Here is a 15568-nt window from a genome sequence, read left to right on the forward strand (position 1 = left end):
GAGGTGATAAGATCAAATTGAAACTGCTGCTCTTGCCTTTCTAACGTGGTCCCTTTTTGTTGTTGTTGTTGTTGTTGTTGTCGGTCCAAGGAGAGTGCTTCAGTTTTACCTCTGGGTTCTGGAATTTTCACAAAGGTATCTTGTCTCTGGATAGTTGCTAGTCAGTATTCCTCTAAGGAGAACTGAGGTCAGGGACAACCTACTCTTCCATCTTGCTGAGGTCACTCAAAGTAACTTTTTTTTTTTTGGCCATATTGTGTGGCCTGTGGGATCTCAGTTCCCCAACCAGGGATTGAATCCAGGCCATGGGAGTGAACCCATCCACTAGGCCACCAGGAAACTCCCCAAATTACATCTTAAATGTAACCAGCCCTTATTAAAACTTATCTATTCCTTCAATTATGAACATGGGCAACAAAAATTCGAAGTGTCAGAGTACCTATCACTCCGTCACAAAGAGAAATCATAAATATTCTCATGTATCACATACAAGTAGTTATATGTATTTAGAAATATTACTTGGCTCATCTCTGCTTTGAAATTATGACAGTTTATATATCTCACAAGAGATTTGGGTATCTTATGTATTAGTAAAGTATCACATTTACTTCTATACCAAAATTATTTTTAAAAATATTTCCTTCCTTTCAGTACATTTGGTTTTCATTGTAATCCTATTATTCTTTATGCATGTAAAAACATCATCAAGAAGGACCATCTAATTGCCAGAGTTATCCACTACACCAAACACATTCAGAAGCTAAGACACAAAGATCAATGTCATTGTAATAAGCATATCAAATTTGAGTGACGTGACTTAGTAATATTGCTCTTCACATTTCTCTGTTTTCTTAGTTTAAAATACAACATGCTTATTTCATATGGTGGGTTAATTTTGATTAACACATGCCAATAAGAAACTTAAAGGAGGCGATGCTAATTAGCTGTGGTGATTTGTGAAAAAATAAAAGATACTAACTTTTCACGAAGAGCTTGTCTGCTCAATGGTCCACAGGCATTCAGGGGGCCTTTGGTTTACTTGTATTAAATAGTCCTTCCACAGCAGCCACCTGAAAGCCATGGCTGATTTGGGAAATAAAAGACGCTAGGTCTCCCATAATTAAATTTTACAAATAATCTTAACAGGCCTCACCAGATAGAGTGAAATTAATTAAAGTAGGATTGCCAGATAATTGGGTAGGGAAGATTTATCTCTCAGAAAACTACCCCCTCCAAACTAAAAATCTTTCCAATGGATTTAAAGAATAATCTTGTAGATAAAATAAAACATAAATCATACATCAAATCTGACCAAAACATTTAGCTTCCTAGAAACAATATACTTGGCTTTCCAGTGACTGAAGATATTGACTTAAGCTCTGAGAACTTCCAAGCCACAAACTGGAGAGCATTCAGAAATAAGCAACAGAATTTATATGGTGAAAAATGCTGTTATAGAAACAAAACATAACATTGTCCCTTAAATACACAATTAACCATTGTAAATTTGAATAATATGAAAAGGAGGTAGAGCTAGAGGGAAGATGGTGGGGTTAGGAAGGACCAGGAATCTGTCTCCCTATCCAGACAAAAATTATGCTGGCAGAATCTGTCTGTTGTAACTGTTTTGGAGTCTACTGAAGATTTCTATTCCTGGAGAAGCATTGGTCCTATAAATTGAAGTTGATTTTAGTCAATTTCAGCTTTTAGCACCATAGCAGTTACTCATCTCACACACCTTCAACCTTGTGCAGACAACCATGAACATGTTCCTGAAGCAGTTTTTATGTAGTTTTATGTATTTCCTGTTGTGGAAACAGGGTGAGCAATAAGGAGAATGACCCCCAAATATTGGAAATCTTCTTTTACTGCTGACTACTGCTTCTGATGACAGAAGTGTGGACACAGAGGCAGGCTGCCATTCTTGCAAGCCCCTCTTTATCTGGCTGAAGCAATTTCAAGAGGATGTATAAGTCCAGCACTTCTTTTTCTCTCTTAATTTTTCTTTCATTTTTGGGAGCCAGACATTTAAGAAGTAGGGCATTCTAAAGCAATCCCATATGTTAAGGGAATTAAGAAAGTCGTAAATATCCTGGGAGGTAAGTAGCCTTTAAAAACACAACTGAAGGGGGAAACAAACATTTCTGTAATAATAGGGAGACTTTCAGCTCAGTTCCGTTGCTGTCGTGTCCAACTCTTTGCAACCCCAGGGAGGCACGCTAGGCCTCCCTGTCCATCACCAACTCCTGGAGTTTACCCAAACTCATGTCCACTGAGTCAGTGATGCCATCCCCTTCTCCTCCTGCCTTCAATCTTTCCCAGCATCAGGGTCTTTTCAAATGAGTCAGCTCTTCACATCAGGTGGCCAAAGTACTGGAGTTTCAGCTTCATCAGTCCTTCCAATGAACACTCAGGACTGATCTCCTTTAGGATGGACTGGTTGGATCTCCTTGCAGTCCAAGGGACTCTCAAGAGTCTTCTCCAACACCACAGTTCAAAAGCATCAATTCTTCTGCACTCAGCTTTCTTTATAATCCAACTCTCACATCCATACATGACCACAGGAAAAACCATAGCCTTGACTAAATGGACCTTTGTTGACAAAGTAATGTCTCTGCTTTTTAATATGTAGTCTAGGTTGGTCATAACTTTCCTTCCAAGAGGTAAGCGTCTTTTAATTTCATGGCTGCAATCACCATCTGCAGTGATTTTGGAGCCCGCCAAAATAAAGTCAGCCACTGTTTACTGTTTCCCCATCTATTTGCCATGAAGTGATGGGACCGGATACCATGATCTTAGTTTTCCGAATGTTCAGCTTTAAGCCAATTTTTTCACTCTCCTCTTTCACTTTCATCAAGAGGCTCTTTAGTTCTTCTTCACTTTCTGCCATAAGGGTGGTGTCATCTGCATATCTGAGGTTATTGATATTTCTCCCAGGGAGACTTTAGTACCTCACTAATGAACAGTACAACCAGACAGAAGATACATAAGGAAATAGAGAACTTGAACAACGCAATTAACCACCTAGATCTGACATATACAGAATATTGTATCCAAAGCCCAATGGGATATTTTCCAGAAGAGATTATATGTTAGGCCGCAAATTAAGCCTCAGCAGATTTAAAAAGATAGACATCATACAAAATCTCTTCTACAATCACGATAGTTATACCCAAATCATGGTATGCAATGAAAACATTGCTAAGAGGGAGTTTATAGCTAAATAATACGAAAAGATTGGAAAACTTCACTAAAGAGGCTAAGCCAGACTTATTTTAAAAACTGTATTCTAAAAAAAAATAAAAATAAAAAAATAAAAAATAAAAACTGTATTCTTTTCCCAAGAAAAATATATTAATAATATAAAAACAAATTACCAGTGTATTGTTGGTTATAAACATCATTCATGTACTCCTTCCTTTGATAAACCTTTATTATTGATAAGTAGGTGTAATGTGCCCAAGCTTAAAGAAGTCCGCATTTAGATGTTCAGCTGCTGCTGCTGCTAAGTTGCATCAGTCATGTCTGACTCTGTGCGATCCCATAGACAGCAGCCCACCAGGCTCCGCCATCCCTGGGATTCTCCAAGCAAGAATACTGGAGTGGGTTGCCATTTCCTTCTCCAATACACGAAAGTGAAAAGTGAAAGTGAAGTCGCTCAGTCATGTCAGACTCTTTGAGACCCCATGACTTAGCCTCTTTAGTGAAGTTTTCCAATCTTTTCATATTATTTAGCTATAAACTCCTCCTTAAGCAGTGTTTTCATTGTATCCCAAAAAGACCCTACCAGGCTCTTCCGTCCATGGGATTTCACAGGCAAGAGTACTGGAGTGGGTTGCCACTGCCTTCCCCAGATGTTGTTCAGAGCTAAGTATGGTACGTGTCAGCGGCTGTCGTGCACTCTTTCATGCACAGATGCTACTCTTTGCTCTCCCCCCCCCCCCCCCCGAGGCATTTTATTTGTATGTATTACATCCCTAGAAAAAGAATCCAAGGATTTTCCCTCCTGTATGTTTTCGTCTTGCTTCTTCATGGTCCATGATGCCAGCTGAGGTTGTCAGTACAATGAAACCAAACTGACGGGATGGGCGCAGGTTATTCTGCCATTTTTCTAGATCTTTGAGTTGCACATCAAATCTAGGGCTGATCACTCCACACTTATTTAGCCTGCCTGTGAGGTTCACAACAATTTTCCCAGCCCTGTGATCATCAATGATTTCAAATTCGCCAATGTAACCATGCTTCATCATCACTGTTAGAAACCTAATGATGACTTTGGAGCACGGCCTAATAAGGACCTGGCATTTGCCTCTCTTTTCGGCATTGTTGATACTCTTGAGAGCATCGGCCAGGACATTCATGCGCACCATTCTGGCGGCACGGAAAGATGGCGGAAAGAGCTACTCTTTGCTCTTAAAGATTACACAGAAAAGGCACATGTATAGGAAACATTGCTTGACAGCCTGAAGCGTACAGCAAGCAGACCAGCAAAAACACCTGTCATGATCCCCAGCATCCTGAAAACCCCTGGCACCAGTGGCAAGACAGTGCCACCACCCCTGCCTCAGCTGGATTGTTCTCTGTGAAATCAGGCAGAATTAGAAATCCCAGAGGCTTCTGATCCTCAATAGCCATTACAGATTTTGATCTGGGAAGTTGCTCAAACCTTGTAGCCTGGCTTGTATTTCCAGTGTGGTACTAGTAGGGCTTTACAGGAGGCCCCTGAAGTCTACCTGGTTTGCCTATTTGGAGACATCAGCATCTGTGCTGTCTGTACCAGAAAGGTCACCTTCATGTCCAGGAGCTGCCAGCTACAAAGGGGCTTCCATGGGACAAACACTTGGCTTGTAGACTCAGGATAAGATATTGCTCAGCCTCCTGCAGAGATTAGACATTGGGTTTGCTTTTTCCATGGATAAGTCACCAAAACATATGCTGTACATTGAAAAATAAAGGCCCCAAACCCTCACTTCCATTTAAAATATGTGGATATAAAGCATTAGTTCAGGGAATAAAGTTGCACAATTGATGGCAACTTGGTGGCTTCTGTTGCATGCATAAATATGACTGCATCTTTTCACTACAACTTTCTATACTTATTTTCCTGTATCTTGTGAGTACAGTTTGTTTCTGCACTGTTCCAATAATTTTGACATGAAAACGTTATACTATCAAGTAAAAAACCACTTTGTCTCATCACTCCATTTGATTTCATCTCACCCACTGCTGAAGAATTTACAGGTATAGTCATGCCTTCACCACTGATGACTCTAAGTTTCCCTTAGGAATATGCAGGGGCCTCTGAGAATTGAGTTAAATATTTTTTTCCTATTAAAATTTCTTTTTTATTGGAGTATGTTGCTTTACAATGTTGTTAATTTCTAATGTACAACAAAGTGAATCAGCTTTGTATGTCAACCCAAGTGACATACATCCCCTCCCTTGGGAACCTCCCTCCCACCTCCCCATCCCATCCCTCTAGGTCATCACAGAGCACCAAGAAGTTTCCTGTGCTATATAGCAGGTTCCCACTAGCCAACTGTTTTATACATGGTCATGTATATATGTCACTCTACTCTCCAAATTTGTCTCATCAAGCTCAATCTTATCTCAAGGTCCTTCTCAAAATTCTCCACTGACCTTGAAGATGAGTTCTCAAACTCTGGCCCAAGTCATGCCCCCCAAAACTCTGTAACCTGGCAGGAGGCTATCTACTACTTGAAATGGTGTCTTTTTAAGGTTCTGACATAAGCTCTGGTAAAGAAGGAAAAATTTCATGCCTTTTGCCCATGATTAGGGCCAAATCACCTGCTGATCTCTAAATCTTTTGTCAGAGAGGTCACCATGAAGTGACTCCTGTACACAAGAGAACTCAAGATGCAGTTCCTGTGTTAAAAGGCATTAATGGAATCACCTTCAGTATAGCAAGGAAACAGGACTCAGGGCAGTAGTGACCATTAGAGCATGTGTGTGTGTGTGTGTTGCTGGTTCTATCTTAAAGCGTGACTTCTGTCTAGAATAGGTATACATCTGCTGTGTAACTCCTACCCTGGATGCAAGAACTTGTAACAGAGAACCCAAGTGACAATATTCCAGTTTAGTTCAGACTTCTATCAGAGAGAAGCTCTGGAGGGAAGGGGAGAGATAGTCACAGGTGGTGATTTTCCTGCTGTTGTGGAAAAGAAATTTCCTGGGAGTTGGACACTTGGAAATTTGGCTGAGGTACATAGGCCAGTGCACAGGTCTGAAGCTTCCAAAATTTCAGGAATCGTATCATCAGATAAAATGTAATGCCTCAAGAATATGAGGAATTCCCACCTATATCAAGGCTGAATCTCCTTTAGGCCTAATGTATTTTTTTATTATATCAGCTAAAATCTTGCTTTAAGCTCTGTTTTTAATAGTAGTAGTAAAATAGGTAATGGTTTGCTGTTGTTCAGTTGCTAAGTCAAGTCTGACTCTTTGCTATCCCATGAACTGCAGCACACCAGACTTCACTGTCCTTCACTGTCCCCCGGAGTTCACTCAAACTCATGTCCACTGAGTTGATGATGCCATCCAACCATCTCATCCTCTGTCACCCTCTTCTCCTCCTGCCCTCAATCTTTCCCAGCATCAGGGTCTCTTTCAGTGAGTCAGCTCTTTATATTAGGAGGCCAAAGTATTGGAGCTTCCGCATCAGTCCTTCCAATGAATATTCAAGGTTGATTTCCTTTCACAGTGACTGGTTTGATCTCTTTGCTGTCCAAGGAACTCTCAAGAGTCTTCTCCAGCACCACAATTCAAAAGATAATGGTTAGTTATTACTTATTGCTCATTTACTCTGTGCCAGGCATAGTTTAAAATAACTGACATATAGATTAACTCAGAAAATGCCCTCAAGAAGCATTGTAGGTAATTACCATCATTATGCACCCCTACCAAATGAGGAAACTGAGGGATATAAAGGAGAACTGCCTTGCCCAAGGTCACACAGCCACATGGGAGGGAGAAGGGAATAAATATACAAGGAGTAAAGCAAGTGAACCATGTGACGAATTCAGAATCTGAGTCCCATAATATGCTGGAGATCCAAAATTCACTTCTATAATCTTTAAAATCAGATATATTGATGTGTAATTTATATAAATATGTGGCTCAGATGGTAAACAATCTGCCTGCAATGCTGGAGACCGAGGTTTGATCTCTGGGTCAGGAAGATCCCCTGGAGGAGAGTATGGCAACCCCCTCCAGTATTCTTCCCTGGAGAATTCCATGGACAGAGGAGTCTGGCAGGCTACAGTCCATGGAGTTGCAAACAGTTGGACACGATTAAGCGACTAACATGAACATGCATTTTTGATACCTTCTGATAAGTTTTGAAAATTTATATACCTTTGTAAATACCATCACAATCTGCATAGAACTTTCTGTCATATTAAAACATTCCCTCGTTCCCCTACCAAATTAATCTTCACCCCACACCAGGGCAACCAATGGGCTGCTTCCTATCCCTCTAGATTAGACGTCTTTCCTAGAATTTTGCATAAATAGAATCATACAGCTCTATTTTCTGGTGCCTGGCTTCCTTTTATTAATGTTGTTACATGTATTAGTGTAATATTAATAGGTTCTTCATTTTCATTACTGAGTGGTATTCCATTGTTAGGCAACATCACTGACTATACATCTATCTGCTGATGGACATTTTGGTTCTTTCTAACTTGGGGATAGTATAAATAAAGATTCTATGAACATTTTAATACAATTCTTTTTAAAAAATTATTTTATTTTTTACAATAATTTAAGTTTTGCTAGGCGTAAACACCTAGAATTGAAATGGTTGGTTTAGATAAGGCAGCATTACTTTTGGAGAAGGCAATGGCACCCCACTCCAGTACTCTTGCCTGGAGAATCCCATGGACAGAGGAGCCTGGTGGGCTGCAGTCCATGGGGTCGCTGGGAGTCAGATACGACTGAGCAACTTCACTTTCACTTTTCACTTTCATGCATAGGAGAAGGAAATGGCAACCCACTCCTGTGTTCTTGCCTGGAGAATCCCAGGGACGGGGGAGCCTGGTGGGCTGCCGTCCTTGGGGTCGCACAGAGTCGGACACGACTGAAGTGACTTAGCAGCAGCAGCAGCAGCATTACTTTTACAAGGAATTATCAAATGGATTTTTAATGCTATCACATTATAGCATTATAGTTTTAATTTACACTTTCCTGATGATTAAACCTTTGGAATCTTTTCTAGTACTTACTGGCTATCTATATATCTTCTGCTGTGAAATACCTGTTTTAATCTTATCTTTTTTCCCAATTTAAACTGAGTTGTTTGTATTATTGGGCTTCTCTGGTGGACTCAGATGATAAACAATCCACCTGCAATGTGGGAGACCTGGGTTCGATCCCTGGGGTGGGAAGATCTCTTGGAGAAAGGAATGGCTACCCACTCCAGTATTCTGGCCTGGAGTTATTGCATTATGAACATGGAATATTGTGAATTTCAGTACTTTGACAGATACATCTATTAGAGACATTTTCTCCCAATGTGTGATTTTTTTGTTTTCAAAATAAAATCTTGAAAAGCAAACACTTTAAATTTTAATAAACTCCAGCTTATCTTTTTTGCTTTTATGTCTCACACAATTCTTTGTATTACATCTTAAAAATCTCTCCATGCTTCAAAGCAGTTTCTATGTTTCCCAACAGAAATTTTATACTGTTAGCTATTTTGTTTAAGTTTATAATCTATTTTGAATAAAACTTTAATTATTGTATAAATATCAAGGTGCATTTGAAATATGTGAATATCCAATTATTTTATCATCATTTCCATATCAAATTACCCAGGAACATATGTCAAAAATCAACTAACAACTCTCAGTTACATTTCAGATCATTAGAGAGCAGGAAAAAGCATTGTTTCTATTCTTAAATAAGAAGATAGCTGGGAAGAGTTTCAATTAACAACTTTTTTTTGACTACATCAGATATCTGAGATTATGGGGCAAAAAACGAGTCCAAAGTCTGGAGAGCTAGGTAGCTGCAGGGAGAAACAAGAACTCAAGCAGTTGTTTAACTGAGACAGAGAATGCCACAAACCATATAAAATGATTGTAAAAAAAGCTAAATAACATTCAAGATCAGATAGGTTAGTTCAGAAGAGAGAGAAATTATAGTAAAATTTAAATGCTGGAAATAAAAAAAAACCAACAAATGAAGAATGCCTTTTAAGGGATGGATTATCAGTATACTTGATACAACTGAGGAAGGATTCAGTGACATTGAAGAGAGGCAGGATACAAACACATTTATATAAATTTGTATGTGTGTAGGCTTCAACACAATATTTGTATTAGTGACCCTGAGATAATACAAAAGTACACAGAAAACAGGGTTTGTCTTTGTTGAAAAAAGACAGCTTAGTAAAAATGGCCTTTCCTATATGCACATGTCAGGAGGCAACAAGAGAAAAGAAATGTGGTATAGGATTTCGAATTTTCAGATACTTCCTGTGAAAGGTTTATTTGTTATTAGTATACATGTAGATGATGTATTAATATCAGAACAGTTACTAAATAAGGGGTACATAATTCTATTACAATGCTGTAGAGTTCTAGGATACATACAAAACAAACATTTAAGTGGCATGCACATACAAACTGATGTAAACAGAAAACTCAGAAAATATTCGCATATATTCAACACTGTGTAACTTATACCATTTATTTCTTATTTTTAAAAATCTTCTTATTCTAGTAAATGTGCATGAACCAATACTGTTATAGTTCATTAAATGTCTTAATATTACACAAGAAACAACAGTTTTGATTAACATAAAGGCTATTATTAACTTTCTCAAACTGATAACTTTTTCCCTTATAACAAACTCTGAGTGATATTAAACTTTGATGACTCATTAAAAGCTTTGACATATTCAAATTGAGCTTTGACAGCTCAGTTATCAGATATTCAATGAGATCTCATTTTTTTGGGTAATGGATTACCTATATATGCAGTAATATTAGATATCTTCCCCTGATACTCACCTGACTGACGAGGAAGAGATATGGACAAAAGCTATGATCATTCAGGATTTGCCAGGGGTTTTTCCTGTGTGATATTTCTGATATACTTCACTGAGTTCACATGTCCACAGAAATCATATTCATAGGTTTGAGTATATGTCAGTATTAAGTATACTCGAACCTGCAGAAGCTCAGCAAAGAACAATTCTATTTCCTCATAGCAAAATGTCTGTGTACATGCAGGAGAAAATTCCATTCAATATTTATTCTTTGGCCCTGTTTCTTTCTATTTTGTACTCTTTCATCTTCTGTGCATAAGCCCCTTGGTTTTGCTGGGGGTAATATCCACTGCATTCTGACAAGGGACAGGAGAAAACATTAAGAATTTGAGAGATGTATTTAGTAAGACTTGTCATTAAGCCCTACATTTCACTATCTAGAGGTTAAAAATAGGATTTCAAGTTGGATGACAGTGGTTGAGAAATTTAAGCTAGGTATGGCATTAGAAAAAGAGGAAATGGTTATTGGTGAACAATGAATATATCATTATGTCACATATCATATGACATATGTCATTATATGTCATATAGTTATTACCCTTATGTTAGTCAAATAGAGGTTGGACATAGGATTCCCCACATCCATTACCTTGTTTTCTTGTCTGTTTTAATATACTGTAAGGTCTCTACCCTTTATGTTATTTTCTGCTTATTGAAAAAACTGGTGTTTGACTAACAGTTCTCACATTTACTCCATTCCCAATTTTCTCACTGTTTGATTTCTCTAATGATGAGTAAATTTTGATTTGCTGGGACAAAGTTATGACACATTCATTACATTCTCAGAGTTCTTCTGCAGTGTGAGTTTTCTAAGGATTGAATGCCTAGAGTATTTCTTGTATTATTTTAGTTTCTTTACTGGATTGAATTCTCTGATCTACAATGAGGACTATACTCAAGATGAAACTGCCCATATAAAATATATTCCAAGAGATTTGCTCATGTTAAGTTTTCTGATGTTGAGTGAAACTAGTATCTTGCATAAGAACTTCCAAGTTTTTATTATATTCTTAGGAGTTCTCTCATATGTATTTTGTATTGTGAGACTTTATTTTCAGCTCAGAGTTTTTCCATCTTCATTATATTTATATTTTTATTTCCCTGTATGGGCTTTCTGATGTTCTCTAAGGCTTGATTTTTGACTGAAAGTTTTTCCACATTTATCACATTTGTAGGGTTTCTCTCCAGTGTGAGTTCTCTGATGTACTCTGAGGTTTGATTTCTGGCTGAAAGCTTCACCACAGTGATTACAATTATAGGGTTTCTCTCCTGTATGAGTTCTCTGATGTTTTCTTAGGACTGACTTCTCACTGAAAGATTTGGCACATTCATTACATTCATAGGGTTTCTCCCCAGTGTGAGTTCTCTGATGTCCTCTAAGATTTGATTTCTGCCTGAAAGTTTTTCCACACTCATCACATTTATAGGGTTTTTCCCCAGTGTGAGTTCTGTGATGTACTCTAAGGTTTGACTTCTGGCTAAATGCTTCCCCACAATGATTACATGTATAGGGTTTTTCCCCTGTGTGAATTCTATGATGTCCTCTGAGTTGTGATTTCTGGCCAAATGCTTTCTCACACTGATTACATTTATAGGGCTTCTCCCCTGTATGAGTTCTATGATGTTTCCTTAGGCCTGACTTCAGTTTGAAAGCCTTCCCACATTCATCACATTTATATGGTCTTTCACCTGTGTGAGTTCTCCGATGATTTCTTAGGCCTGACATATGGCTGAAAGATTTTCCACATTCATTACATTCAAAGGGTCTCTCCCCTGTATGAATTCTTTGATGTACTATGAGAATTGATTTATAGTTGAAAGATTTCCCACATTCATTACATTCAAAAGGTTTCTCTCCTGTGTGAGTTCTCTGATGTATTCTTAGTCCTGACTTTGCACTGAAAGCTTTCTCACATCCGTCGCATTTATAGGGTTTCTCTCCTGTGTGAGTTCTCTCATGTTTTCTTAGACGTGACTTCTCACTGAAAGCTTTCCCACATTGATGACACTCAAAGGGTTTCTCCTCCATGTGACTTTTCTGAGGCTGAATCAGGCATGAAGTTTTAGTGCAGGATTTTCCACATTCATTACACTCATAGGGTTTCAACATTATTTGAGTTTTCTTATGCACATTGCAAGCTGACTGGTAACCCAAAGTGTCTGTACATGTGCCATAGTCATAGGTTTGTTCTATTGTGTGAATTCTCTGATGCACTGGGAAGGTTGAATTATGGCTGAAATTCTTTCCATATTCAAAGGATTTCACCCCTATATAAAATTTTTCCTGTTCTTTAGTGTGTAATTTTTGGCTGAAAGATTTCCCTTCTATGTCAGTTTTTTGAGTGATCCTACTAAAATTATTTCTGTTTTTAGTACATTCATATTTATTAAACTCATAGTGACTCTTCTCCTCTGGATGACTGCTCTGAGAAACTATCAAGGTTGATTTCTCATGTTCGTTTTCCCCAAATTTATTGAATTCATAAGGTTTCATTTTTGGATGGGTACTCTTAGACATAACAAGGGCAGTCTTTTCAAGAAAATCTTTTCTACACTCATTATATTCAAAAGCTTGCTGCAAAGTCTGAATTGTCTGTTGCTGGATAACTTTGTCTTTATGTCCAAAGGTTTTCACATTTTTACTACAAACAAAAGAATTCTCTCCAGTATTAGTTCTGCCGTCCTTAATACTGAAAAGCCAATTCTCACATACATTAGGCGCATAAGTCTTTTTTGAATATTGACAGTGTGGGGCCAGTGAGCTAAGAAGCAAGTAAGTAGACCCTGTAGTGTCAAATTTACAGGGTATTGTTTCTGCAGGAAAAATGTTTATGTCCAGAGTACATGGTTTTCCTGATATTTCTTGTTCCATAGTCAATGATTTGTTGATGAATAAAACTTGCCTGAAACGTTTGCCTTGGTTTTCTAGGCTCTCCTCTAAGAGTTCATCAGGTTGGAATTCTTCTAAAAATGAGAAAATTAAGAATATTTTATGATACTTAACACACTTATAAAATGAGATTTATATACCTATGCCCCATTATGTGTTTGACTCCTTGGTGTCTGGCTCAGTTTCTTTCCCCAAAATAATTTCAAGTTTATATTCTCTCTTCTTTTGTTGTTAAAAACTTTTTCTAGTGGAAAAAGAGAGAGCAATCTAGAAATGAAATTACACATATCTTTGGTAACTTAAACCATAATTTTCAAAACTGGAAAAAGAAGAGGATATAAAGGAAAGCAACAATTAAGAAAAGAGAATGTATTTAAGAGAGCTGAATCCTGGGAACAGAGAAAACAAAGACTGGAATGAATTCGACAAGGATTTTGCTCTAAGTAGATAACAAAATGTATCAATGGAGAATTGCTTTTAGTGGCTTTACTGAGATAGAGTTTGCCTTAGGGAAGCACACCAGTGACTATATTCACAGTGAAACATTGAGTACAATGATAAGAAAACCACTAGTCTGTATGTTTCCAACTGGAGCTCCACCCTGGTCTGGGAACTAAGATTCTGCAAGCTACATGTATGGCAAACAAACAAACAAAAATCATGGCACCAACTTTCTTACGTTGAAAGAAAGAATCAGAAACATAAGTGTATAGGTGGAAGTGAGAAACCTGATGAGAGTTAAAGTAATTTTTCTGCCTATGTTGGAGTTACCCCTCTTTCCTGGTTCTAGTGCCTTGGTATTATATCAGGGTTGTTCAGTAGTGAATCCCTCTTAATCATCAAATCTTTCCTTTCCTTTTTTTAAATTTGTTCACTTATGTCCTCCAGACTAGTCTTGCTCCTGTCCAATCCTTAATTTCCATCTATTTTTCCACATATCTAGTTTTTATTCACTGCAAGATCTTAAGGATTGTGTTTCCAGTTGGCCCTAAAAATCTTTTAAGTATCCTTTTTTATATTTATTTACCACAAATTTCCTATGAACATTTGACTGCTATTGTCCTCTTGTTACCCACACTCCATGCAAAAATGTCATGCCCATGCTAAAAATATTTGAAGGCTTTGGTTGTACTACCTTAGGTACCAACAGATGAAAGATTAAAGTGATGTAATTCAGAAAAACAAAGTTTTACACTAACTATATGCTCATTATGTGTTCTTGCTACCAATCCTCTTAGCATGAGCATGCATGCATACTCAGTTGTGTTTGATTTTTTGCAAGCCCATGGACTATAGTCCACCAGGCTCCTCTGTCCATGGAATTTCCCAGGCAAGAATACTCGAGTGGGTTGCCGTTTCCTCCTCCAGGGGATCTTCCTGACCCAGGGATCGAACCCAGGTTTCCTGTCTAGTACACATTATTTTCTGCTCTAATTTTTGATAGCGTATCAGTCCTCATTAAGTGGTTCATTTCCAACAATAACTTCATACTCACATTCTTTCCCTAAATTATCCTCCATTCTAGCCTTAGAACCCTTGAGAACGTAGGTGCCCTTCAGGTAGGGCACACTATTTTCCCAAATCTTAACAACAAAAAACAAAGTTTGTAACATCCTTCTCACAAATTTAAGCAACATTTATTTTAAAACCTGAAAGAAGCTACTACCTGTATATCATTCACTTTATAAAGGGATAAAAGCACCCATATCTGTGACTTTACAGTAAATACCCATCACCAAAATCAAGAGGCATCTTAAAATTGAAGGAAAACCCATAAATGAGAAGCATTTTCTCTTTCTTGGTTGTACCTAAAATAATAGTTCACCTTTTAATCTATAGCACCATAGCTATGCTTTATGAAGCTTTGCTCACTTTTCCAAAATAAAACCTTCACTGTGATATTCTTTGCATCCCTCTATAAATTTAGTTATGTAGCGTGTTTGCATAGCTTTGTTTTCAGAACATACTACATTCATCTTTATAAAATATGCTATTTATATTTCTAGATAAGAGGTTGGTAAACTTTTTCTGTGAAAGGCCATAGAGTTAATGATTTAGGCTTTACTGGTTATTCAGTCTCTACTGTAGCTATTCAAGTCTGCCTTGTAGCTTGAATATGTAAACAAATGGATATTGCTGTGTTCCAATAAATGTTTCTTTGCCAAAACAATCAGTAGGCAGGATTTGGCATGTGGGCCACAGTTTGCCAAGCACTCTTCTAGAGTCCTGGAGAAGGAAATGGCAATCCACTCCAGTACTCTTGCCTGGAAAATTCCATGGATGGAGGAGCCTGGTAGGCTACAGTCTATGGGGTCGCAAAGAGTCAGACACGACTGAGTGACTTTAGTTTCTTTCTTTCTATAGTTCCTTTTGGAGAAGGAAATGGCAACCCACTCCAGTGTTCTTGCCTGGAGAATCCCATAGACGGAGGGGCCTGGTGGGCTGCAGTCTATGGGGTTGCAAAGAGTCAGACATGACTGAGCAACTAACACATACACACACACACACACACACACACACATTCTAGAGTCCACAGGGTGTGAAACAAAATTAGAGAGGGATATTAAGGTTGACTACTTCTAATGAGTTCCTGTTTCTCCTTATAA

At 38.0% G+C, this 15568-nt stretch overlaps 2 protein-coding genes across 2 annotated transcripts in view; both read right to left on the reverse strand.

Annotated features, from left to right (window-relative positions):
- Nucleotides 1–1411: 1411 nt before the first annotated feature.
- Nucleotides 1412–4399, reverse strand: LOC139184609 (small ribosomal subunit protein uS8-like). The gene has a single exon (XM_070795116.1). The coding sequence runs from the start codon at nucleotides 4368–4370 to the stop codon at nucleotides 3978–3980; it is 393 nt and encodes a 130-aa protein (XP_070651217.1). The 5' UTR covers nucleotides 4371–4399; the 3' UTR covers nucleotides 1412–3977.
- Nucleotides 4400–9483: 5084 nt separating this feature from the next.
- The window catches only part of ZNF782 (zinc finger protein 782), an 89281-nt gene continuing 83196 nt past the window's right edge, over nucleotides 9484–15568 (reverse strand). The window contains exon 5 of the mRNA XM_070795128.1: nucleotides 9484–13036. Within this exon, the coding sequence (XP_070651229.1) occupies nucleotides 11166–13036 (1871 nt within the window). The 3' untranslated portion in view covers nucleotides 9484–11165. The remainder of the gene's footprint in view (nucleotides 13037–15568) is intronic.

This window comes from Bos indicus, chromosome 8 (genome assembly GCF_029378745.1).
Source record: "Bos indicus isolate NIAB-ARS_2022 breed Sahiwal x Tharparkar chromosome 8, NIAB-ARS_B.indTharparkar_mat_pri_1.0, whole genome shotgun sequence".
Classification (NCBI taxonomy): domain Eukaryota; kingdom Metazoa; phylum Chordata; class Mammalia; order Artiodactyla; family Bovidae; genus Bos; species Bos indicus.